Raw genomic sequence first — 27,412 nt, forward strand, 5'->3', positions numbered from 1 at the left:
ATGAGAGGCACGTGGCCATCGCTGTATGAGAGGCACGTGGCCATCGCTGTATGAGAGGCACGTGGCCATCGCTGTATGAGAGGCACGTGGCCATCGCTGTATGAGAGGCACGTGGCCATCGCTGTATGAGAGGCACGTGGCCATCGCTGTATGAGAGGCACGTGGCCATCGCTGTATGAGAGGAATGTGCATCGCTGTATGAGAGGCACCTGGCCATCGCTGTATGAGAGGCACGTGGCCATCGCTGTATGAAAGGCATGTGCATCGCTGTATGAGAGGCACATGGCCATCGCTGTAGGAGAGGCACGTGACCATCGCTGTACGAGAGGCACGTGACCATCGCTGTACGAGGCACATGGCCATCGCTGTAGGAGATGCACGTGGTCATCACTGTATGAGAGGCACGTGGCCATCGCTGTATATGAGGCACGTGGCCATCGCTGTATGAGAGGCACTTGGCCATTGCTGTATGAGAGGCACATGTGCATCGCTGTACGAAAGGCACGTGGCCATCGCTGTACGAGAGGCACGTGGCCATTGCTGTACGAGAGGCACGTGGCCATTGCTGTATGAGGCACGTGGCCATCGCTGCATGAGAGGCACGTGGACATCGCTGTATGAGAGGCAGTGGCTATCGCTGTATGAGAGGCAGTGGCCATCGCTGTATCAGAGGCAAGTGGCCATCATTGTATGAGAGGCAGTGGCCATCGCTGTATGAGAGGCAGTGGCCATCGCTGTATGAGAGGCACGTGGCCATCGCTGTATGAGAGGCACGTGGCCATCGCTGTATGAGAGGCACGTGGCCATCGCTGTATGAGAGGCACGTGGCCATCGCTGTATGAGAGGCACCTGGCCATCGCTGTATGAGAGGCACCTGGCCATCGCTGTATGAGAGGCACCTGGCCATCGCTGTATGAGAGGCACGTGGCCATCGCTGTATGAAAGGCATGTGCATCGCTGTACGAGGCACATGGCCATCGCTGTAGGAGATGCACGTGGTCATCACTGTATGAGAGGCACGTGGCCATCGCTGTATGAGAGGCACGTGGCCATCGCTGTATATGGGGCACGTGGCTAAACGCTGTATGACAGGCACATGACTTTGAAAACGTCTAGAAAGGCAGGTCTGTCTAAAAGTAGGGAGGTATGCGTTACAGTTTATATAGATTTAATACGTGGAGTATCTTTATACATACTATACATTTAAGAACTTTGACCCCAAGCGATGAGTTAGCACACCTGTTAGGGGTCACTTAGTTTTGTGTGAGGTTCTGTTGAAATCATTGCCTCTAGGGAAAAACGCTGTCCGATCTATATGGCGTCTGAACGAGCATACTGGGGACTCCACATAAAAAAAAATTATCTCTATAAACCACAAGAAACGTATACAGTGGTATGCAAGGTCCCATTGAAATACATCAACATTGTATTCAGGATCTGTGTCATTGTAAATATAAGTCGTGTGAATGAGGCCTTGATCCGTAGTTACGGCCTGTGTTATACTCCAGAGCTGCATTTACAATTGTGCAGACTTCAAAGCAGAAATCTCCCAATATTCCTCCTTTTTGGTGCAATGTTTGCTCAGAGATTACGATCATAATTTGCAGTCTAAGGCCCCATGCACACGACCGTAGATTTGGTTCGTAATTATGGACCCATTCATTTCAATAGCCGACTGACAACTTCCCGTATATTTATGGGAAGGTGTCCATGCCGTAGAAACCTTGCGTAAAAAAATAGGACACATCCTATTTTTTTTATTTCACGGACTGTTCTCCCATACTTTATAATGGGAACAGTGTCTGCAAATGCGGATGACTGTCCACAGCCGGCCGTGCCCGTAATCACGGATCGTGATTATGGGCACGATTGTGTGCATGAGGACTAAGAAGTGTCCAGTAATCTTATGCAGGGAAATTAAGTGTCCCACTGCATTGTAGGGGTTGGGCTAAGCAATGAAAATGTGCCATTGTATAGAATCCCATCCAGCATGGCAGAAAATTTGTGCTGTTCTTTTTAGAGAATATGATATTACTAATATTTGTGCACCGCCAACGCATTTTCTTTGCGGCGTGCACTGTATTAGTGAATGCCACATGCTGTGTTGATGAATATGGCGCAGCTACTTCGTGTCAGAGGAAAAATGGTGGAAACCATGACATTAAAACCACCATTCTTTTTGCAAGCAGTACCGTGATTAGGATTTCCGTAGAAGCATCACTGCCATATCAAGTAACTTTTCAGAAGGCGCAGGCCATTATAGAACTTCTATTCTGCATTATCAGCAGCTTTCTCTTCTGCAGGCTCTATCACTTAGGTCACGTTCATAGAACAGTATTTTTTTCAGTAGTTTGCATCAGTAATTGGAAGCCAAGACTAGGAGTGGTACCCTGACAGAAATAAAGTATAATGGAAAGATTTGTACCTCTTCCATGTTTGGACCCACTCTTGGTTTTGGCTTCCAAATACTGAAGCAAAATACAGACCAAAATACTGTTGTCTAAAAGAGGCATAATTCTCAGTTTAGTCTGAGCTCAGCTCCAAACGTGCAGGAGACTATCTGCTATGATGTCTCCCATACACAGCACAGAGAGAAAAAAGAGGAGAGCCTGCTCCACTATCTCCCCCTCACACAAGCAGCAGCATGGAGGAAGTTACAGAGAAGTAATGAGCAGTGTAGCTGTGTATCCAGCACAGGGGTGAGAAATAACACTTAGGCCTTATTCACACGAACATGTGCATTTTGCGCACGCAAAAAACGCTGCAGTTGCGTGTGTCATCAGTAGGTGCTGCATGATTTAAACGCATATGCAATGCTTATGACACGCAGTTTTGAAGTTTCGAAAAAGAAATGGAGGAAGTGCTTTTATTTTTTTCCTTCATTTCTTTATCACGCGCGTCACACGGAAGTGCTTCCGTGTGCCGTGCGTGATTTTCACGCAACTATTGACTTCAATGGGTGCGTGATGCGCGCAAAACGGGCAAGTATAGGACATGTCGTGAGTTTTACGCAGCGGACATACGCTGCGTGAAAATCACGGACTGTCTGAACGGCCCCATTCACTAACATAGGTCCATGCGACACGTAATACACGTTTGTGTGAATTAGGCCCTACAGGAAGCTGCAGCATTCCTAAAAACCCATTTAAAATCACAGCTCTGGGACTCAACCTATCTCCAGAACAGACAAGGTGTGCATCGGGAACTGGGAGATCAGCTGTCCCCGACAGCTGACACTCCAGTGTTGCTGATTAGCGGCTCATCGCCGCTGATTTCGGCAATTAAACCGTTACATGCGGGGCTCGATTGCGATCTCCGCATGTAGGGGGTTTGTAGCACATCAGCAGCCCCCATGCAATCGTGGGGGCTGCTGATGCTTGTGATGCACACGACCGTAAAAAACCTCCGCAATTGCGGTCTGCAAAAATGGACCCATTCACTTTCATTGAACGCGGACACCTTTCCGTAGCACTACGGAAGGGTGTCCGTGCCGTGGAAATGTTCCGGAAATTATGGAACATGTCCGTTCTTTTGCATTTTGTGGGCCGTGCTCCCATACTTTGTATGGGAGCACGGCCCGAAAATGTGACTGTCAGTCGGTGGCCGGCCGTGCCCGCAATCGCGGGCCGTGATTGCGAGCACGGTCATGTGCATGGGGCCTCAGAGTGACTGTGACGTCACACTGACAGTTGGAATACGTTACACTACCTAGGTAGTGTAATGTATTCTAGCAGCGATCAGAGCTGCATGTAAAAAAAATAAAAAGTTAAAAAAAGTTAATAAAAATGTTTTATAAAAGTGTAAAAATAAAAGTTTTTGTTTTCCTAGAAGTCATTTATTATAGGGAAAAAAAGAAAACGTTAAAAAAAAAAAGTACACATATGGTATCACCGTGTCCATAACGACCCAAACTATGAAACTATAATGTTAATTTTTCCGCACGGTGAACGCCGCAAACAAAATAAACGGAAAACTATGTCAGCATCGCTATTGTTTGGTCACCACCCCGCCCAAGATGTAGAATAACAAGTGATCAAAAAGTCGCATTTACCCCAAAATAGTACCAATAAAAACTACAACCCGTCCCGCAAAAAACAAGACCTCCCACAGCTTTTTTTTAAAAACTATACACATATGGTATCGCTGTAATCGTACCGACCCGCAGAATAAAGTAAAACGTAATTTATTGCGCATGGTGAACGCTGTAAGAAATAAAGAATTTAAAGCGCCAAAATCGCTGTTTTTTTGCTTACCTTAGCTCTAAAAAAGATCCTGTGGGGTCAAAATGCACACTATACCCCTAGAAAAATTCCTTGAGGGGTGTCGTTTCCAAAATAGGGTCACTTTTGGGAGGTTTCTACGGTTTTGGTCCCTCTGGGGTGTTGCAAAACCGACATGGCACTGAAAACCAATCCAGCAAAATCTGCGCTCCAAAATCCAAAAGGCGCTCCTTCCCTCCTGAGCCCTGCTGTGGGTCCAAACATCAGTTTACGACCACATATGGGGTATTGCCGTAATCGGGAGAAATTGCTTTACAAATGTTGGGGTGCTTTTTCTCCTTTATTCCTTGTAAAAATGAAAAAATTCTATGTTCCCACAGAAAAAAAGGTGTTTTTCATCTTCACAGTAAATTCTGCAAAAAGACTGTGGGGTCAAAATGCTAACTATACCCCTAGGAAAATGCCTTGAGGGGTGTAGTTTCCAGGATGGGGTCTCTTTTGGGGGGTTTTGACTGTTTAGGTACCACTAGACCTCCTCAAACCTGACATAGTGCCTAAAATATATTCCTAAAAAAGGAGGCCTCAAAATCCACTAGGTGCTCCTTTGCTTCTGAGGCTGGTGCTTCAGTCCATTAGGACACTAGGGCCACATGTGGGATATTTCTAAAAACTCCAGAATCTGGGCAATAAATATTGAGTTGCGTTTCTCTGGTAAAACCTTCTGTGTTACAGATATTTTTTTTTTCTTACAAATGAATTTCGTAAAAAAAAAATGAAATTTGTAAATTTCACCTCTACTTAAAATACTTTCTGAATGCTGTTTTGAATACTTTGAGGGGTGCAGTTTTCAAAATTGGGTGATTTATGGGGACTTTCTAATATAGAAGGCCCTCAAAGCCACTTCAGAACTGAACTGGTCCCTGAAAAAATGGCCTATTGAAATTTTCTTGAAAATATGAGAAATTGCTGCTAAAGTTCTAAGCCTCGTAACGTCCTAGAAAAAGAAAAGGACGTGAAAAAAAACTATGCAAATATAAAGTAGACATATGAGGGATGGTAACTAGTAACTATTTTCTGTAGTATTACTATCTGTTTCACAAGCAAATACATTGAAATTTAGAAAAATGCAAATTTTTGCTTAAATTTGAAGTTTTTCACAAATAAACAGAATTTATCGACCAAATTTTTTCACTAACATAAAATACAACATGTCACGAGAAAACAATTTCAGAATCGCTTTGATAGGTAAAAGCATTCCGGAGTTATTACCACATAAAGTGACACATGTCAGATTTGAAAAAATCATCGGTGTCCACAAGGCCCAAAACAGGCTGTGTCCTAAAGGGGTCAATGACTTTGACTATGGTACTAAAAATCAGTCCCAGTCAGGGCACATTGTTTATGCTTGTATTGCACAATAATAAACGGCAAAAAAAAAAAAAAATATTCTGAGGACCCCCCTCCATCTGTACTGAACAGGTTAATTGCATTGTTATCTTTCTTGTCATTGTACACAAAAATCACTTTAACCCCTTAACGACCGCAGTAGTGTTTTTACGGCAGCTTAACAGGGGACTTCTGATTTGCCGCCTTAGAAGATTGCAACGTATGGGCTGTATAATCCCAATGCCAAGGCTGTTGATAACAGCCTTGGGCATCAGGGCACTGATCATTTAACCCCTTAGATGCCACGGTCAAGAGGTGGTAGCGGCATCTATCAGACGTTTATGCCATTTTCTGTGGATATGCCATGTCTGTCATGAGACAACTCAACGTCAAAAACGCATTAGGAACTAATACGTTATTTGTGATCCAATAGAAATAGACCCTGACATCAAGTGACCGGCTCCAAAGTCACCTCAAAATAGGGTGGTCTTCTGCCCTATTGTATTCGGGGCACATCAGACCACGCTCACAAACTGTGGATTTTGTTAGGATTTATATGTGGGTTATGCCTCAAAGTCCAAACAATCCACTGTGTGAACATAGCCTTACTGCGTCAGACCCCCTGCAGGATCTCTAGTATTTATCTCATCGATGATACAACCCTTCTCTAGCTCCGTGCAGTGGCGTAACTACCGCGGTAGCAGCAGTAGCGGCTGCTACGGGGCCCGGGGCTTGAGGGGGCCCGGTGGCGCCGCTAGCAGCCGTTATGGCTACTACAGCGGTAGCGCCGCTACTGTGGGGCCCGCGCCAACGAGCCTTACACAGGCCCTCTCATGCCTGTAGGTGTCGCTAGCACCGGAGGGGGCCCCAGTGCTAGCGGCAGCCAAATACATGTATTAGCACTGAATGGCCGGGCATGTTCCGTGCCTGACCATCCAGTGCCTTACAATGACACTGATTGGCTAGCGGCGCGATGACATCATCGCGCCGCTTCCATGCTTGGAAGGTGCTGATTGGCGGGGCAAGTCATTCTGCCCCGCCAATCGGCGTCATTGGAGGACGCTCGTTCAGCTCCTGCAGACATGCTCAGAAGAGAGCATGTCTGCATCGCCAGTGAACAGCGTGGGAACCGGCGAATGTGAGTATGTCAAGTTTTTTTTTTTCCCCTCATAAAAATGTGAATGGCATTATCTATAGTGGGGGGGGGGTCATCTTTATGTGGGCTATTATATATAGGGGGTCTATATGTGGGGCAGTAGCTACAGGGGGGTCTATATGTGGGGCAGTAGCTACAGGGGGGTCTATATGTGGGGCAGTAGCTACAGGGGGGTCTATATGTGGGGTAGTAGCTACAGGGGGGTCTATATGTGGTTGTGTGGGCCATTATATACAGGGGGCTCTATATGTGGGCCATTATATACAGGGGGGTCTATATGTGGGGGTGGGGGCCACTATATACAGGGGGCTCTATATGTGGGCCATTATATACAGGGGGCTCTATATGTGGGCCACTATATACAGGTGGGGGTCTATATGTGGGCCACTATATACAGGGGGGTCTATATGTGGGCCACTATATACAGGGGGGTCTATATGTGGGACACTATATACAGGGGTGGGTTACCTGTGGGGCACTATATACAGGGGGGTCTATATGTGGGACACTATATACAGGGGTGGGTTACCTGTGGGGCACTAGCAACAGGGTGGCTATATGTAGTGCACAGTCTACAGGGGTGGGCTATATGTGGGACACTATATACAGGGGGAGCTATATGTGAGACACTATATACAGAGGTGGGCTATACGTGGAGCACTAACTATAGGGGAAGCTATATGTAGGGCAGCACGGTGGCTCAGTGGTTAGCACTACTGCCTTTCAGCTCTGGAGTCCATATGTGGGCACTATCTATAGGGGCTTCTATGTAGGTCACTATCTACAGGGGGCATGTTGTGTGTTTGTGACAGTTATATTTAGATGTGTTGAGAATTTTAACTTTGTTTATAGGAGCAGAAATGTTTTAAAAGTGAGAAGCTGAAGACATCTGAACGGAAAACTGCAGAAATGGGTCATGGCCGGGAGAAATCCATCATAGATGTCTGAACCGGAGGGAGAAGAAAAGAACTAGAATCTGAGACGTCACCGGTGAGTCACTTAATGTAAATGTTTATTCTGCCTCTAATCAGTAATGTAGTCACTGTATGATCTGCAGCGAGATGATGGTGATAGGATTTTTTTTGTGAAACCGCATCTCCCAGCATATCCTTACCATTGTTCAGGCCATGCTGGGAGCTGTAGTTTTACGCCGTACAAACCTATACGCAGTGGCGTAACTACCGCTATAGCAGCCGTAGCGACTTCTACAGAGCCTGCAGCATGAGGGGGCCCGTGCCACCCGCCGGCACGGCCCCCTCCCATGGCCGCAGGCTCCGCTAGCAGCCGCTATAGCTGCTAAAGCGCGACGCCACTGAAGGGGTTGTTCCTACATAAGACATGTATCCCCTATCCACAGGATAGGGGATACATGTGTGATCGCTGGCAGGGATGAGGAGAACAGGGGACCAAAAGTCCCCCCTAAGTTCTCCATGACAAACCTCAGACTTCCGGGGTCTGTGTCGGCAGCTCCGTAGAAATGAATGGAGCGCCGGTCGCGCTTGTGCGCATGCGTGACTAGCGCTCCTTTCATTTTTATTGAACTGCGCAGACGCCGGAAGTCCGAGGTTAGTCATGGAGAACTTCGGGGGACTTTCTGTCCCCCGTTCTCCTTATCGCTGCCAGCGATCACACATGTATCCCCTATCCTGTGGATAGGGGATGCATGTCTTTTGTAGGACAAACTATAGGCCGTTTTTTTTGGGGGGGGGGGGGCTATATGGCGTTATCTACAGAGGGGTTCTGTATGGCGTTATCTACAGGGGGGGCTGTATGGCGTTATCTACAGAGGGAGTCTGTATGGCGTTATCTACAGGGGGGCTGTATGGCGTTATCTGCAGGGGGCTGTGTATGGTGCTATCTATAGGGGGGCGCTGTGTGGTGGAATCTATAGGGAGGCACTATCTACAAGGGGGGGGGGTTGTGTGATTCCCAGCAGAGGGGGGGCCCCAGTCAAAAGTTTGCTATGGGGCCCAGTCTTTCCTAGTTACGCCCCTGGCTCCGTGACAGGGTGTCCTGAGAGAACTACATGTCTGCAGGACATAGACCAGAAGGCTGCTCGCTGGACAGGACAGACGGCAGGACCTGGTCGTGTTCGGGCGCGGCACTGCAGACTGCTTACTATACAGTCGGACGCCATCGGTCGGCCCCGTAGTAATCGCAGCAGACAATCTGGTATCGGGTTATCCCAGGTACCTCCATCCGCTTCCAAGCCAGAGAGTGGGCGGGGCCTAGCATCTGACGGAGCGAGATAATCGCTTCCTGACTGAATGGGAGGTGCCTTGTTAGTGATGGGCGGGACTATTCGCTTACTTGGTGCGGTGGGCGTGGTCTAGTCAGTGACAGGCGGAACGTCCGTCTTTACGACAGTGTTTGCGGCAGCGGCGTCTGCTTGTGCTGTCTGCGTGAGGGAGGGAGACCGGCTGCTGCTGTTGTGAATAAGAAGACTCTATCCGGGCTGTGCAGCCTCCTCTCCCCGCCCGGGTATAATATCGCTATATGTTCCCAGCTCAAGATGGACTATGACTTCAAGGTGAAGCTGACAGGGGAGCGGGAGCGGGTGGAGGACCTGTTTGAATATGAGGGCTGCAAAGTTGGAAGAGGCACATACGGTCATGTGTTCAAAGCCAAGAGAAAAGATGGGTGAGTAGTGTGAGGGCCCCGGGGCGGCGGGGGGCCCCAGCAGTGTGCGGGCACTGCCAGCCAGGCATGGGGAGGTGCGATGTGGCGGCTTGAGGCTGTGGGACACGTCTGTGTCCTCTTATATTATGACTGTAGGTTTATAGGATATAACAATGCCCTCCGTGCCCCTCTGCTGTCTGCTGGGCACACGTTACCCTGGTGATTTGTGTTGCTTTTCATCGGTTGGGACCAATAATGATCCCCCTGTGATCGCAAATCCACCGGACGTGACATGGTTTACGCTTTGATTTGTTTATTGCTGATCAGAATTGTGATGAGTCGTAGATGATAATTACGGATTCAGTGTAACGGTATAAACGCCATAGATTAGAGATGTAGCGATGCACCGGACAGTAGGTAACGGGAGACGTAACGTATCTGATATTTCTACGGCGCATTCCTGCCGCATTGATCTGTTAAACCTACGTCGAGATGTGACTATCGTCAAAAATATATTGCATGGTTAAAGAAAATCGTAGCGAGGCCGCCACCGCATAGTAACGTCAAATCATAGCGAGGCCGCCACCGCATAGTAACGGCAAATAGCGAGGCCGCCACCGCATAGTAACGTCAAATCATAGCGAGGCCGCCACCGCATAGTAACGTCAAATCATAGCGAGGCCGCCACCGCATAGTAACGTCAAATCATAGCGAGGCCGCCACCGCATAGTAACGTCAAATCATAGCGAGGCCGCCACCGCATAGTAACGTCAAATCATAGCGAGGCCGCCACCGCATAGTAACGGCAAATCATAGCGAGGCCGCCACCGCATAGTAACGGCAAATAATAGCGAGGCCGCCGTGTAGCAACTGCAAATCGCAGCGAGTACGTCGTCCCGTTGTAACCCATTGTTAATTTTAGTTAAAAGGTTAATTCTGAATTCTAATCGGCAGGTGATCGGTAATCTAGAGCAGACCAGTGATTTGGGGAACTGTGGTGAATTTAAAGGGGTCCTCCTACTACAAATTGCTGGGATACATCATACAGTGAGGGTCCAGGGACCGTGCTGAGGTGCCCAGTGAATGGACAGTCATAGCCAAGACTGGAAACAGCGGAGTGCGGGGACCCTCCTTTATTCTTGTATCTCATTTCACGTCTTTAATTTTGTATTTATGGAACAAGTTTTAACGTTTTTATTATCTTTCAATATAAATTGTACAATACAATGCAACAAAACTAAATAGGATTGTGGCAAGAAGACAATGCCTGGCTATATAACCTGTTGGGGAATATGGCTGTCATGTAGAGGGGTCTACTGCTTCGGATCCCCCTGTATTAGCTAGGCCGGGGATCCACTAAGAAAGCAGTTCCTGCTCTGGTGGACTCCGCCTGACCATATATTAGGAGGATTGAATGGGTGTGTATATATAATCTCCCTGCAGCAGTCGCTGCTAGGGGAATATATGGTTCGCTTCAACTAACTGGCGCTGAGACAATCCCCTTATTACCTGTGTGAGCGTGCGTCAGGGGGGGGGGGGTAGCAATGTCATCAGGCACCCTATAAACCTGGGCTAGAAAGTGGGTGTAAGCGCTGACCAGGACAGAGTGAGAATGAGGCAAGAAGGCTTTGACCAAAAGGAAGGGTCAATAGAGGCCTGAGGGGCGATAACAAGGGAAAGCAAGTTAAATGGGTTGTACAAGATTAGAAAACCATGCCTACTTTCTTTCAGAAACCGTGCATCACCTGTTCATGGCTGGTCTGGTGTTGCTGCTTCGCTACTTTGGAATGAATTGAGCCGAGCTGCAATACCAAACACAACCTGTGGACAGGTGTGGCGTTGTTTCTGGAAGAAAGCAGCCATGTTTTTCTAATCCTGTACAACTCCTTTAAACCTTGTGTGGAGAGGGGGCCAGGGTTAGCTGCCGCCTCCAGCCCTTCTACTGCACGATTGTGAGAATGACTTTGTGGTTTGCTAGAGGGACTATGTTGTCTATAAGGGGCCCATTATCTTCTCACTATGTGTAGGTGGTATTCTCTTACAACTAGAACGTTCTGGTGACAAAAAATGTCCTAAACGTTGTACTTTTGCCTTGATCTATAATTTAAAAAAAATTGTGTTGTGATGATAAACCTAGAAGGGTGATTATTTGATTCTCCTGAACAGCGCCACTTTTGTCTACTGGCTGTGTCTGGTATTGCAGAATGCCCTTTTTGAAATAAAAGGAGCTGAGCTGTAATACTAGACGTAGCCCAGGGAAAAGAGTGGCGCTGTTTCTGTTCTTCCTAAACTCATACAACCCCCGTTCACATGTAGTGTATACCAAGTAATGATAGAAGTATTTGCACCATACGTACTCGGTACATGAGGCAACTGTTACTTTAAGGGCTCGGGATTGCCTGGATGGGAACATTACTCGTTCTGTGTTCTCCGACCTTTAGCTGCACATATGTAATCTCTGCATCTTGTGGTGCCTTTCTCATAAACCAATGTTCACTGTTTTAAAGGTGGGCGTCTTTACTAGTCTCTTTCCTGTTTATGTTGTAAATGTACAGCTAAAATATATACAATGGTGTACAACCCCCCCCCCCATGTCAGATTGTACAACAAAGGGGTATAATAACATTTTGACAACATTTATTGTATAAACTAGGGATTATGGCTCAATCTGTCTGATTTGAATCCGGGGGCAATAGGGGTGCGAGTCGTCTTGTATCTGCTTGTGGATCCATATTCAGTTGTAGGCAGATTGCACCACATAGTGGCGGCTGTTGGAATCTCCACCTTTGATTTTGCGGCGGTCGGGGGGAATGGGATCCTGAGCTAGAACTACACAGCGCACGACAAACATCTTTGCCATTTGCTGTCGCACGACTTTTTTTATATTTATTTATTTTTTAGCATGTGATTTGGTAACAAGACGCGTGCAATTTAGACTTTGTAACATCCAAAAGACTCCCGAATCGCTTACATGTTGTGAATGAGTTGCAGGCGTTGCAGTAAATTAAAAAACATGCAGAAAATGATGGTGAAAATTTAGGCCCCAGCTCTTTCTACTCCCAAAAAACTTATGTAACATTGTCTGCAAATAAAGATGAGCGAATTTTCCGAAACTCTATTTGGTCCAAATTAATTTGCCGTGAATCGCTAGTGCCCTGATAGCTCTGTCTGACTGATGTTCAATTGGCTACAGTCCTGCAAGACATCGGAGTCCGACAGGGCAATCCGGGCACTTGCCATTCCACCACTAAAATAAAAAAATCCCACACTCCCCTTCCCTGGTCTTCCGTAATGATGCATCCCTGCCGGCATCCTGAGATGATGTCGTTTTGTCCCATGTGACCGCCGCAGTCTGTGATTGGCTGCATGGCCTCATGTAACCAAATTACGTCATCTCAGAAGGTTGGCAGATAAGATAACGTAGTTTGTCCTATGTGACCACTGTAGCCAATCACAGCAAGCCGGCAGGGGGCATTGCTATGGAGTATGGTATTTTTTTTTTTAACCTGGTTTTCTCCCCTCTTTTCTCTTCTATAATCTGTAAAATCATTTTACTGATTTCGTGTGCCACAAACCCCAAAAGTTTTGAATTTTGCCAAACCCAAAGCTTTTCAGAAATTCTTATTTATTATTATAATTATTTTTCTGCCATACAGATTAGATATATTTCAGCTCAACCAGGAGATTTTGGGAATACCGCCAAATACTTAATGTTTATTGGGTTGCCCTGGCTCTCGTCTGATGACAGAGGTCAGGGGAAAGAAATTCTGGCCAAATTCGATTAGTCAAATCTGTCTGCTCCCCTCTATCTGTAAACAGATGAGGAGCCGTGTGGCTGCTGCACTGTATAATATCATGGGCATCAGCGGGCCCTGTCATGGCATCAACTTGTGCTACCAGCAGAACTGCAAGCGACATCTCACTACCCCTAACCGGAATTATGTGCCATTCAGTCACGTCCTGCATCACATGATCCTGATGACTTCTTGTGCTTATTTTACCAGCTCTGTCATAGTGACAGCTTCTCTATAAGATATGGGACAGATCACTGTCCCCGCCGGCCATACGCGCCTCCTGAATTCATATTGTACATGTAATCTATACACATCCAGACCTTTTTCTGCTATAAAGGGGTTTTATCTGATGGTAAAGGGGCAGATTTCCGTAAGGCTACACGTACTGTTTTCGTCAGTGTGCTATCTGTTTTTTTTTTGTTGTTTTTTTTAACTGAGAGCACACTGACAAATTCATTTCTATGGCCCCATGCACTCTACCGTGTTTTTCACGGATTCGTCTGGTGGCCATGCGACTTTTCTGCAAAACTCAGGGCAGGTCCTATTTCTGTCCGTGTTTGCGGCCCAGTCTCCCCTATGTGCATGGCAACATGAAAGCCACGGACAATACACGGATGCCTCAAAAATGACACACCCCAAAACACCGTTGCATGTAGAGAATTTATATTTCACTGTAGACTTCGATGTAACATCGGGCCGCAATGAAAGACACATGAAAAAATTTGACAGAAAAGTCAGCAAAGTGCTATGTGTGAATCCAGCCGTAGGGCCTTAAAACATGACTGGTCAATAGCCAATCCAGAGACAGACCAAATGATTCTTGGCACAATTTCCAGCTTGTAGTCCTATCCGCCACATACAGACTGCAGTTATGACCTGTGTATACCTTTTTATTATACTACATGTACTTCTATGACTCATTAGGCTCTGTACACATCTGGCGCTAGAGGCCTACGTCACCGGTCCACTAGAATCTATTTCTCATGGGGTAACTTCCAAATAACTTATTAGACCTTACAGATTGACCCTGGGTGTGCAATGATGACAAAGATTATGATGAGATTTAAAGGAACAGTTCTACTGCCATATAGATTAGATATATTTCAACCGCAAGAGGTGTCTGGCAGCAGCTTATTCCCCTGCCCCCATTGAGAACACCTGCACGTTTAGCCATTTAGGCTGGGTTCACACGAGCACATTAACGTCCGTAATGGACGGACGTATTTCGGCCGGAAGTCCCGGACCGAACTCAGTGCAGGGAGCCTCCTAGCATTATAGTTATGTACGATGCTAGGAGTCCCTGCCTCTCTGCAGGACAACTGTTTTCAGTACGGGACAGTAGTTCCACGGAGAGGCAGGGACTCCTAGCGTCGTACATAACTATGATGCTAGGAGCCCGGCTCCCTGCACTGAGTACGGTCCGGGACTTCCGGCCGAAATACGTCCGTCCATTACGGACGTTAATGTGCTCGTGTGAACCCAGCCTTAGAGCGTGTATGGGGAGCTCGGGAAGCATAGCTGTCGGCCGACAGCTTTCTACGGTTATTGGCCGCCTATACGATAAAACCATTTTGTCGCAATAGGGCATAAATCGTTAAAGGGCTGTTCAGGCATTTCTCACCTATCCACCGTATAGGTAAATGCTAGATCGATGGGGGTCTCACCGCTGGGATGCCCGGCCTCCGCTCCATTCAAACTACTCTTAGCTGCTGTCTTACAGTTGAAGAAAACGGGATCAGGGTCCCCTGTTCTGATGATTTGGTGGGGTCCCAGCGTCAGACCCCCACCGATCTAGCATTTCACACCTCTTTAGCGGATAGGTGAAAAAACGCTTGAGGCTGGAATAACCCTTTAAGCACATCCCTTTTGTTAAGCCCCATCTCTCTGCCGTCTGCCAGGTTAAAAAAAAAAAAAAAAGGGAATAAAAGCAAATTAACACATCTGTTTTTGAAAAATACCCAAAAATGTTTCAGGAAAATACAGAAATTCCTGAAGACTGAAAAACCACATGGGCAACTATTCTAAAAAGCTGGAGGATTTTGGTTGTAGACTATGAAATTTAGGTTCTTTTCCACCAAGATCAGTATGCTCTGCTTATTATTAAGGATATATGGACACCATAGTGCGGCAAGCCCCCTCTGAGCCACTAACCGAGCGACTCTCACTCTGGCGGTCTCAGCTCGTCCAAGTATTACATAGTCCAACACTCGTTTAAATGTCCGCTATGTAAAACTACGTTTTCCCTGAAGCGGCTTAGCTGTTGTGTATGAGTATGGCACAACTGGCCTCCTGGTAAAATACCCCGGTGACATTACGTCACAAGCGCTGTTCGTGTGATCCCAGAGTTGACGTTTCATACTGCCTACTTACAGTAGGGCTTTAAATAGGGGCATCTATAAGATGCCCACTACCCGATACCAATACAAGTTAAAAGGATATGGATGTCATGGGGGCCTGAATAACAAATTATTATACAATGCACATTTAGATAAATGTAAAACCATGTAGTAGAGCAAGGTGCATCTAGATCAGATGATCACCAGCAGGACTGTATTTAACGTTTATCCAGAAGGGACAACCCATATAAAATATCAGGTGCACGGCGTGCCAGTCCACTCACTTTTTTTATTTTATATTTTTTTTCTGGTCCATGCCACTGGGTAAACACATGAACGCTACCAAATATGTGTGCATTTCTTACACGCTTGGCGCAAGGTGGCATCTACAATGAGTGGTGCGCAAACTAGCTTTTAGAGAAAAAAAATTCCAATCCTTGTTCGCTGACACCATACGACCATTACAGATGTGACGTTTACAGTCTACAAAAACTGATGGCCTATCCTCAGGATAGGCCATCAATATCCGATCGGTCAGGGTCCGACAACTGGCACCATAGCCGGCTCCAGATTTAGTGGGCCCCTTTGCGGGGAACTCACGGCAGAAGTAAAATGCCAAAAATCTTCACTTTTTGCCCCATATAGATGTTAGGCCCTGTTTATGCCCCCATATAGAAGTTAGGCACCCACTTTGTACCCCCATAAATTTAGTGCCCTCTGTAGATGACCGTGTTGTCAGGGGCAACCCCAGATCCATAGTCCCGGGCAGAGCACTACTAGCACTCTGCCTGGGAGTAAAGGCTCATGGGCCCTGGTGCAAGAATTCAGCTTAGGCCCCCCTACCTCTACCCAACCACCAGACCCCTGCGCATATCTATGCCCAGCTGCCTTGCCCGACAGACCCCCATGAATGCCCCCACAGGATAATGCCCCCCACACAGTATAATGCCCCTTATAGCTGACCACCACAGTATAATGCTCCCATAGCTGCCCCCCACACAGTATAATGCCCTCCATAGCTGACCACCACAGTATAATGCCCCCCATAGCTTCTCCCACAGTATAAATCCACCACAGTATAATGCTCCCTGTAGCTGACCGCCACAGTATAATGCTTCCTGTAGCTGACCGCCACGGTATAATGCTCTCCCTGTAGCTGACCGCCACGGTATAATGCTTCCTGTAGCTGACCGCCACGGTATAATGCTCTCCCTGTAGCTGACCGCCACGGTATAATGCTCTCCCTGTAGCTGACCGCCACGGTATAATGCTCTCCCTGTAGCTGACCGCCACGGTATAATGCTCTCCCTGTAGCTGACCGCCACGGTATAATGCTCTCCCTGTAGCTGACCGCCACGGTATAATGCTCTCCCTGTAGCTGACCGCCACGGTATAATGCTCTCCCTGTAGCTGACCGCCACGGTATAATGCTCTCCCTGTAGCTGACCGCCACGGTATAATGCTCTCCCTGTAGCTGACCGCCACGGTATAATGCTCTCCCTGTAGCTGACCGCCACGGTATAATGCTCTCCCTGTAGCTGACCGCCACGGTATAATGCTCTCCCTGTAGCTGACCGCCACGGTATAATGCTCTCCCTGTAGCTGACCGCCACGGTATAATGCTCTCCCTGTAGCTGACCGCCACGGTATAATGCTCTCCCTGTAGCTGACCGCCACGGTATAATGCTCTCCCTGTAGCTGACCGCCACGGTATAATGCTCTCCCTGTAGCTGACCGCCACGGTATAATGCTCTCCCTGTAGCTGACCGCCACGGTATAATGCTCTCCCTGTAGCTGACCGCCACGGTATAATGCTCTCCCTGTAGCTGACCGCCACGGTATAATGCTCTCCCTGTAGCTGACCGCCACGGTATAATGCTCTCCCTGTAGCTGACCGCCACGGTATAATGCTCTCCCTGTAGCTGACCGCCACGGTATAATGCTCTCCCTGTAGCTGACCGCCACGGTATAATGCTCTCCCTGTAGCTGACCGCCACGGTATAATGCTCTCCCTGTAGCTGACCGCCACGGTATAATGCTCTCCCTGTAGCTGACCGCCACGGTATAATGCTCTCCCTGTAGCTGACCGCCACGGTATAATGCTCTCCCTGTAGCTGACCGCCACGGTATAATGCTCTCCCTGTAGCTGACCGCCACGGTATAATGCTCTCCCTGTAGCTGACCGCCACGGTATAATGCTCTCCCTGTAGCTGACCGCCACGGTATAATGCTCTCCCTGTAGCTGACCGCCACGGTATAATGCTCTCCCTGTAGCTGACCGCCACGGTATAATGCTCTCCCTGTAGCTGACCGCCACGGTATAATGCTCTCCCCGTAGCTGACCGCCACGGTATAATGCTCTCCCCGTAGCTGACCGCCACGGTATAATGCTCTCCCCGTAGCTGTCCGCCACGGTATAATGCTCTCCCCGTAGCTGACCCATACCATACAGTATAATGCCCCCCCCATAGCTGCCCCATACCTTACGACGTGTGGAGGATCCTTCTCCTCCTCTGCACTGTGCTGTGAGTGACGTCACTACATCGCGCCTGCCTGTGCCGAGTGACTCACAGCACAGTGAATGCTGGAGCAAGGCTCCAGCTTTCAACCCAACTGTATCTGCGTCCTGCGGACGCAGGCTCAGTTGGAGGCGGGACCAGCGCAGTCAGGCTGGGACACTGCTTTGGTGCTGGCATCGCTGACCATATTCACTGTCCATATATGGACAGCGATGTCAGGGGCTTTCCCAGAGACTGAGTCCCGGAGCAGAGCCGCTAGCGCTCTGCTTGAAACTCCTCCCCTTCTTAAATCACTGTCCATATATGGGCAGTGATGCCTTAACGACTGCAGCGTCCGCACCCGGCGGCCGACTGGGCCCCCCCCCCCCCCAAGTCGAGTGGGCCCCAGCACTTGCCCGGGTTTGCCGGGTGCTGATGCCGGCCCTGCCCAGCTCCCCTGTCGATCGACTATTTTGAAGGGACCACAGTGCTCGTACAAGCGCTGCTTCCCCTCCATTTCCTTTACTGCTCACACTGAATCGCAGATACACTTGTAGCGGCGGTTCACAGTATTATAGCCTTCTCCCATTCCAGTGTATACTGTAATACTGTGAACCGCTGCTACAAGTGTGTCCGTGATTCACAGTGTGAGCAGTAAAGGAAATTAAGGGGAAGCGACGATCGTACGAACATCGCGGCCACTTTGAAAACAGCTGATCGGCGGGGAGACGAGCCACCACTGATCAGATATTGATGGCTTATCCTGAGGGTAGGCCATCAATTTTTGTGGACTGGAAAACCCCTTTGACACCCCAAAAATTATTATTTTATGGAATTTAATGATATATTAAATGTTTGAAAATCTGCCGTGTAAAATGTCTGCAGCATGTGGTTGAGATTTGTAAAATCTCATCTACTTGCCTTGTACTCTAATCCACTGCAGACTTTGCCTGCGTAAAGCCGCAGGTAAAATTTTCAGTGAATCCGCCACATCTAACGTCACCCTAAGGCCCAGTTCAGAGGTTTTTTTTGGCGCAGATTTTGACGTGGAAACTGCGTCGGAATCCGTGCCAATAAACGGCTGTTAATTTTTTCCGGGTGGCTGGGAGGCAGAAAAAGCGTTTTACGCCCGCGGTCCTCAATGGCCTCGGGCGAAAACCACGGCAAAAAAGTGCAGGCAGGTCAATGTGGTTGTGTTGCATCCTGCAAGTAACTGTGACGCGACCGTTTGGGTTATTTGTAACTGTCGTGGCAACTTGCGTGTTTGTGCCACAACCACATTGACTTTTATTACATGTAATGTAGGCTACGGGACATAGCGAACTTTAGCTGGTCGACCTGTGTTGTGCGTGGCCAAAGTCGCTGTGTAGCAGACCAATTTATTTATAGAGAATTTTTATTAAACAAATATTTTTTACATGACATTATTCTTCTTCCTTTCTGGCAGTCTAGACAGCTGTATTATGGAGCTCCTTACCATCGGCACGCATGTGATGGCTGTGACAGGCTGTCGCAGCATTCACATAGCTGAGCTCCTTACCATTGGCGCGCAAGCGCTGCTGGGAGGAGCAATGTGATCGCTGTCACAGGCTGTCTATAGACAGCTGTATCACAAAGCCCCTCACAGTCGGCGTGTAAGCGCTGCTGTTAGGAGCAATATGATCGTTGTGACAGGTGAATTTCGGGACGGAAATTTTATGCAGCGTGTGGATGAGATTTGTGAAATCTCACCCACTTTGCTGCTACAGTATTCCGCTGCATATTTTCCATCCACAATTCAGGGCGGAAGATACGCAGCAATTCCAACACGTGTGGACAGGCCCTAATAATGCCCCCTCCTTGTGTTTCTTCATTCAAATTGCCTCACAAAATTGTAATTAGACTGTTTGAAAAGTGTGTGCGCCTGTGTGTGTGTGCGCCTGTGTGTGTGTGCGCCTGTGTGTGTGTGCGCCTGTGTGTGTGTCCAGCATTACAACTACTGTCAGTGCAGTTATGTCCGCAGTACATTGATAAATGTGGACTACACAATAGGACAGTTGAGAGGAGTCTGGCCCAGACGTGTCTCCAGACTGACTCTCGACCAACCTGTGACATCTTTAGGGCGGGGAGTTTGTGGGATTGAGATGTCGAGCTTGTGAAGAAACACGTCTTCTGCTTTTCAGTATTGCAGAGCCATTTCCATCTTGTTCTATGATCTCTAGAATCCAGACACTTGTATAAAAGGATATCTCTGCTATGGAGGCCCTGACGTGTATTTCTAGGGTCCCTTTCACGACTTTTAATAGCAGCCGCTCTGGGGCTCTTTGGTTACGTAGGAAGATGAAGTGTTAAAGATCATGTATCTGGCAGATAGCACTTTTTTTTTTATATAGAGGACTTTTAATCTTTACACCAGCTGAGAAAAGGTTGCAATTGACTTCACTTTCCTTCCCGGCAGCCTCAGGAATATGAAGGTATCAAAGGGGAGAATTCAGGTCGTTTCTGCAGATATCTGTTTATTTGCTTCATATAAGTAGGGCTCGGATAAGAGCACAGCACATGTTTGCTAAGGCCCTGTTCACACCTGCGTCACGGCATTCTGTTCTTCCGCTCTGTCCGGAGCAAGAACAAGGGAATGCAAGACACAAATGGGCCGTTGTATTTTCGGACGTTTTTCGGGCCGTAAACGGGTGAAAAATCGGAAGCAGAAAAACGGATTCATAAAAAAAACTTTTTCATACTCTATAATAAAACGCTGTGAAAATCGCGAGTGGTTTAAAAAACGTCTGAAAATATGGAGCCGTTTTCAAGGGAAAACAGCTCCGTATTTTCAGACGTTTTTGACGCCATCGGCGGCGTACTGAACACATTGGCTTTAATGGGCTCAGTCGGCTTTCTATCCATGGTCTTACCGGAGACAATAGCACAGCATGCTGCGCTATTATTTCCGGTAATTTTGGCGACGAAGGCCCCTAAAGGAGTCTCCAATGCATATGTAAACTGTTTAACCCATTAGTGACCGCCCATAGGTGTTTTTACGGCGGCTACTAACGTGCCTTATTGTGATGCAGTAGCCTTTTTATGGCGCTGCAGCAGAATAAACAGAGCAGGGTGTTGTTAACCCCTTAATGACCAGCCTACTTTAGGCCTTAATGACCAAGCTATTTTTTACATTTTTCCATAGTCTCATTTTTTTTTGGGGGGGGGGGATAGAAAAAAAACCAGCAGTTTCGCCACTTTTTTGCGTCTTCCATTTTCGCCGTTAACGGTCTGCTATAAATAACACTAACTTTATTCAGTGGGTTGTTACGATTGCAACAATTCCAAATTTATGTATGTTTTATTACTTTTACACAGTAAACCCTTTATTTTCAAAATTATTTGTTTGTGTCTCCATATTTGAAGAGCCGTAACTGTTTTTTTTACTTTTCCGCCGATGCAGCTCTATGATGGCTTTTTTTCTTGCGGGATGACTTGTAGTCTTTATTGCTACCATTTTGGAGAAAAAGTGATCAAAAGGTCACATCTAATCACATTTTTTTTTTAAGGCAGGATTCACAGAAAACAGCAATTTATGCGTTGTATTTTATTTTTTACTGCATTCACCGCGCGGGTTAAATAATGCAATAACTTTATAGATGGGGTCATTACGGATGCAGCGATACCAGATGTGTAACTTTTTTTTTTTTTTTTTTACATTAAAGGGGTGGTTACTCACATATGTAGATTACGTCTAGCCGTAAAATGATGATCACATGTGAACGTAGGTTACGTGTAATATTGTGTATAATTCTCCATGTGATAAATGGATGAAAGATGTGGGTTGGGATGGAGAGGTAGATAAGGGTATTTTATACTTCGTGGAGATTTTTGCATGATATGTCTACAATCTGCCATATTTAGTAGCCATTGATAACGTTCCGTGATCTTCCCAATATTTTTGTTACTTGATTGTTTCTATAGTGTTTGATGACCCGCACAGCATGTAATTCTATCTATCTTTACCTTGTCCTAGGAAAGATGACCGAGATTATGCGCTGAAACAAATAGAAGGTACTGGAATTTCTATGTCTGCATGCAGAGAGATTGCTGTAAGTACAATTCTGTGTTGTGTACTTGATGATCAAACAGACTTCCCTTTTTAATCGTTTATAATCACATTCTGTTTCCTGTCCTGACGGGTATCTTTTGTATACTTTATAGTCGGAAAACCAGTTTCTGAGAAATAGACGTTTATGGCGTATCTGTAGTATGTTCTAAAAATGGGGGACCTGTTAAAGGTATTGTCCCACGAAGGACATTTTTACCTGTACACAGGATAGGTGATAAATGGCTGATCACTAAGAGCCCCACTAGTCACTAGATCAGGGGTCCCAAATGACCTTTCCTTTGAATGTAGCGGCGGTCACACATGCACCCTACCGTTTAATGTCTATGGGGCCGACAAACAGCCGAGTACTGTACTCTACCCTTTCCATCAGCCCCATGGACTCTTGTTCTAGTGATCAGTGGAAGTCCCACCTAGTAGACCTTTATCACCTCTCCTGTGGATATCTGGTAAATGTCCTTCTGGGACAACCACTTTAACGTGTGTCAAAAACATTGGACACCCACCTATCAGACATTTATGATGCATTTTACACACACACCATATATGTCTTGTCAATCTCAATTGGAATGCACTCTATTAGGGAACTGCACTCGCTAATGTAAAGCTATTACTGGTAATTGTTTTATTACCTGTTGGAGCTATTTTGATTCTAAAATAGGACAGGAGTAGGGATATCGCATGAATGGGCCTTTCACCGGTCGGAAAGTCCTATAAGAGGTATGTCCACTTTTTTTGAAGAGAACTTTGTAAAGATTGTAACTAACTTTTCCATTGACTTTAAAAAAAAAAAAAAAAATGTTTTACTGTTTACGATAGTTTCTATGTATTTTGTATACATAGAAGCTGTATCGTTCGTCTCAGCCGATTCCGTTAGTTCAGCTGAACTGACGGCTCAACGGAAATCGGGTCCTGCGTGTCTTTGACTCACAGGATCCACCTAATATACAGTGGCTATAAAAAGTCTACACACCCCTGTTAAAATGTCAGGTGTTTGCCATGTTACAAAATCAGTCCACGATGAATCATTTCAAAAATTTTCCACCTTAAGGGTATGTGCACACGATAGCAGGCATTTACGTCTGAAAAGACACTGTTTTCAGGAGAAAACAGCTGCCTCGTTTCAGTCGTAAATGCTCCTCCTCGCATTTTGCGAGGCTTCTCTGACAGCCGTAAATTTTGAGCTGCTCTTCATTGAGTTCAATGAAGAACGGCTCAAATTACGTCTGAAAAAAGTGTCCTGCATATAATGTATAGAAGTGTCCTGCATATAATGTATATAAGTGTCCTGCACTTCTTTTGACGAGGCTGTATTTTTACGCGTCGTCGTTTGACAGCTGTCAAACGACGACGCGTAAATGACAGGTTGTCTGCACAGTACGTCGGCAAACCCATTCAAATAAATGGGCAGATGTTTGCCGACGTATTGTAGCCCTATTTTCAGACGTAAAACGAGGCATAATCCGCCTCGTTTACGTCTGAAATTAGGTCGTGTGAACCCAGCCTTAATGTGACCTATAATCTGTACAATTGTATTGAAAATCAAACTGAAATATTTTAGGGTGGTAAAATAAAGAACAAAAATATGGTTGCATAAATATGCACACCCTTACATACTTTGTTGAATTACCCTTTGACCGCATTCAGTCCCTTTGGGTAGAAGTCTTTCAGCATGGCACATCTTGACTTGGCAATTGTTGCCCACTCTTCCTTGCAAAAGCGCTCCAAATCTGTCAGATTGCGAGGGCATCTCCTGAGTACAGCCCTCTTCAGGTCACCCCACAGATTTTCAATGGGATTCCGGTCTGGACTCTGGCTGGGCCATTCCAAAACTTTGATCTTCTTCTAGTGAAGCCATTATTTTGTTGATTTGGAGGTATGCTTTGGGTTGTCATGCTGAAAGGTGAAATTCCTCTTCATCTTCAGCTTTTTAGCAGAGACCTGCTGGTTTTGTACCAATATTGACTGATATTTGGGACTGTTCATAATTCCCTCCACCTTGACTAAAGCCCCAGTTCCAGCTGCAGAAAAACAGCCCAAAAGCATAATGCTGCCTCCACCGTGCTCTCTAATGCTGCCTCCACCGTGCTCTCTAATGCTGCCTCCACCGTGCTCTCTAATGCTGCCTCCACCGTGCTCTCTAATGCTGCCTCCACCTTGCTTCACTGTGTGTTCCTTTGGTGATGTGCAGTGTTGGCTTTGCACTGAACATACCTATTGGAAATATGGCCAAAAAGTTCAACCTTGGGGGGCGTGGCTACGACGGCAAGGAGAACGGACGCACTTACATGGTGCTCCTGCATCCCGGCGATAACTAGCAGGCATCCTCCTCAGGACAAGCTTCGGGGTGAAACCCCACAGCATAACGGGATACCCCTGGACGATTACGAGCATAATCCGGGCCTTTGGGCCAAAAACGGAGGTGTTTGATATCGGGGCCTACACACGCGGCCGGAGCCGGGGACTAAATTTTGAACCGGACGGAACTCGGACGTCCGGACCTGGCTGCAGCAGACACAGGATACCAGGTGGGCTTCCCAAACCTCCCCTAATTCATTGCTAAACTCCCCAGGACACAACTGGACCCTCTCCTCTTGTCAGGGGACATTAGAGACTCTCTCAGCCACATTCCCAGCTGCGGCCTACCACTATCTGAGAGACTGGGGCCTGGATTAGTGAGGGCAGCCACCTGCAGACCAGTCCACAGCGGAGCACATTACAGCCACACAAGGCAGGCATTTCATACTCTGTTAAACTAACAAATCTTATTAAACCACTACAGATGCGGCCGCAGTGCTGCACTATTCCACCTGAAAAGCTCTATGTGATGCCTTAGTCTTACTACAATGATCTGACCCACCGCATAACTGTCTGCCACGGACCTACATAAGCTACATACAACCTATCTGATTATAAGGTCCCCTGAATACGATCCAATGCCGAGGCGGGGCAAGTCTTCTAAAGCGTCTTCAATTCAATCTTCCATCCCAGATATATTTCGCAGAAATTCGTTACCTTCCATACTTCAGGATACGGATTCGGATATGTCAGCGTCACAGGCCTCAATGGCGGGTGACTCGGTCCCCTTACCACAGAGATCTCCAAAAAGAACCCCACCCTCAATAGCGCCTGATATGGCCAGGGAGGATCATCTTACGAAAGAGGACCTAACAACATGTATGGACGCACGGTACCAGAAATTGAAGACCTCTTTTCATACCGAATTACAAAGAGCGACGCATGATCTTACCATGGAAATAACATCAATTGGCACTCGCACAGATCTTCTGGAAACAAAACATGACGAGTTGGTTAAAGCGCACGGCGAACTCAAAACCGAAATTGATCTCATAAAATCCTCTCAGGAATCGATACATCTTCATCTGGAAGACTTAGAAAACAGATCTAGACGGAATAACCTGCGCTTAAGAGGAGTCTCAGAAATGGTGGAGGATCTCAGGGACTATGCAATACAACTCTTCACATTCCTACTACCGAATGTTCCGACGACTCAATTCCAGATGGACCGTATACATCGGGCGCTGCGACCCAGGCCGGTGGTTGGAGAAAGACCAAGGGACATAGTTCTGCGACTTCATTACTTTATAGTGAAGGAAGAGGTCCTTAAAGCTGCAAGAGAAAAAACTCCACTCTCCTTCAAACAAGAACCGCTACAGATTTTTGCGGATATCTCTTCAGTTACTTTGGAGACAACTGAAACCTCTTACGGACATCCTGAGAGAGGCTGGGATCAGATATATAGATGGGGTTTTCCATTCCGGTTGACCTTTCAATACAAGGGTGCTCCGCATACTATCTCAGCACTGGATATGGGTTGGAGACTTATCACTCGACTAGGCCTCAGAGAAGGGACTCCTACTCCAGAATCCGCTAACCGACCTCATCAAAGCCTCCCGTTGGAACCCATTTGGATAACAGCACCTCGCCGACAACTGCATATGACTCCTCCTGCAGCACCAGTTTCACTGAGATCACGAGCACCAACTGTGACCTGAGGCGGAGGGTGGCGAAATATATTTGTAATGTACACCTGATGTAATAATCTGTATGGTCGCTATGGAATTTTTTTTTTATTTTTTTTTTTTCCCCTTCTCCAGGGAACCTTGTCCTCCCGGATGGGAGGGGGAGGACCCTGGTTGAATATACGGCAATAGACTGCCCTGCTGGTAAATATGGTACTTAAGCTAATTCTACTTTTTTACTTGACTAACATTGCATGATTTGCTTGATATTGTGGTGGGTCAGCCAAAAGTCTGGTAACGCCCCCGTGCTAGATTTGCTGAACTTGCTCAGGGCCGGTTTTACCGGGCGTGGGTTTTGCTCAGCAAGTTGAGAAAGAGATAAAGAGGCCCGAATGGGGTCATGTGGAGGGCACTTAGCCGCACTCCGCTTTTGTTTTGTTAGTTTGAAGTTAACTGTAAAAGGTATTATTTATGTTGGCTGCAGCTATATTTTACATACTAAAGTACTGTCTGCTTATTTATATAATGTAACTCGATTGAATTTCTATGGCATATACTGTTATTACACATAATGTAAAGGGCTTGAATAGCCCGACGAAGAGACGAATGGCCTTTAATAACTACAAGAGGCTTCATGGCGATGTTATAATGTTACAGGAAACACATTTTACTCACACTAGTTACCCAAAATACTTTGATAGGATGTTCCAGAGAGTATACTTATCCACCTCGGACACAAGGAAAAAAGGAGTAGCCATTCTCTTCAGGAATACACTTCCATTTACAGTAACTGACTCCATAATAGACCCAGATGGTAGGTACGTTATCCTTACTGGACAACTAGCGGGACAACGCATTACCTTTGCAACAATTTATGCACCTAACCATTCAGCAACCTCCTTCTTTACGGAATTCTTTAGACAGCTGGAGAAATTCTCCGACTCCTACATTATCCTAGGGGGGGATTTCAACATAGTGATGAATGCCCAATGGGATAGAAGCCATCCCCAAGCTAATGCACAGTCAGCACCGAAATCATTTATGTATAGGATGAAACAATTATCTCTCGTAGATCTGTGGAGACAAGATCATCCCCTAGATAAGGAATTCTCATTTTACTCCGCAGTGCATGACAGTTATTCTCGGATTGACTACATCCTAACTTCCTCACAGCTATCTGTTAGACCACATAATACCGTATACACCCAATGTGCTTGGTCTGACCACAATATCCATTCACTCCAAGTTTGTATTGGCAACGTCACACGTCCGCCATCATGGAGGCTGAATGATTCCCTACTTTCTCATCCAGAAATAGTCACATCTATATCCA

At 46.7% G+C, this 27,412-nt stretch overlaps 1 protein-coding gene across 1 annotated transcript in view; it reads left to right on the forward strand.

Moving 5' to 3' along the window:
- Window positions 1-9,113: 9,113 nt before the first annotated feature.
- CDK8 (cyclin dependent kinase 8) overlaps window positions 9,114-27,412 on the forward strand; it is an 80,756-nt gene continuing 62,457 nt past the window's right edge. The window contains exons 1-2 of the mRNA XM_075851662.1: window positions 9,114-9,402; window positions 22,004-22,079. Coding sequence (XP_075707777.1) covers window positions 9,275-9,402; window positions 22,004-22,079 — 204 coding nt within the window. The 5' untranslated portion in view covers window positions 9,114-9,274. The remainder of the gene's footprint in view (window positions 9,403-22,003; window positions 22,080-27,412) is intronic.

The sequence above is a fragment of the Rhinoderma darwinii genome, chromosome 2, assembly GCF_050947455.1.
Source record: "Rhinoderma darwinii isolate aRhiDar2 chromosome 2, aRhiDar2.hap1, whole genome shotgun sequence".
In the NCBI taxonomy this organism is placed as follows: Eukaryota; Metazoa; Chordata; class Amphibia; order Anura; family Rhinodermatidae; genus Rhinoderma; species Rhinoderma darwinii.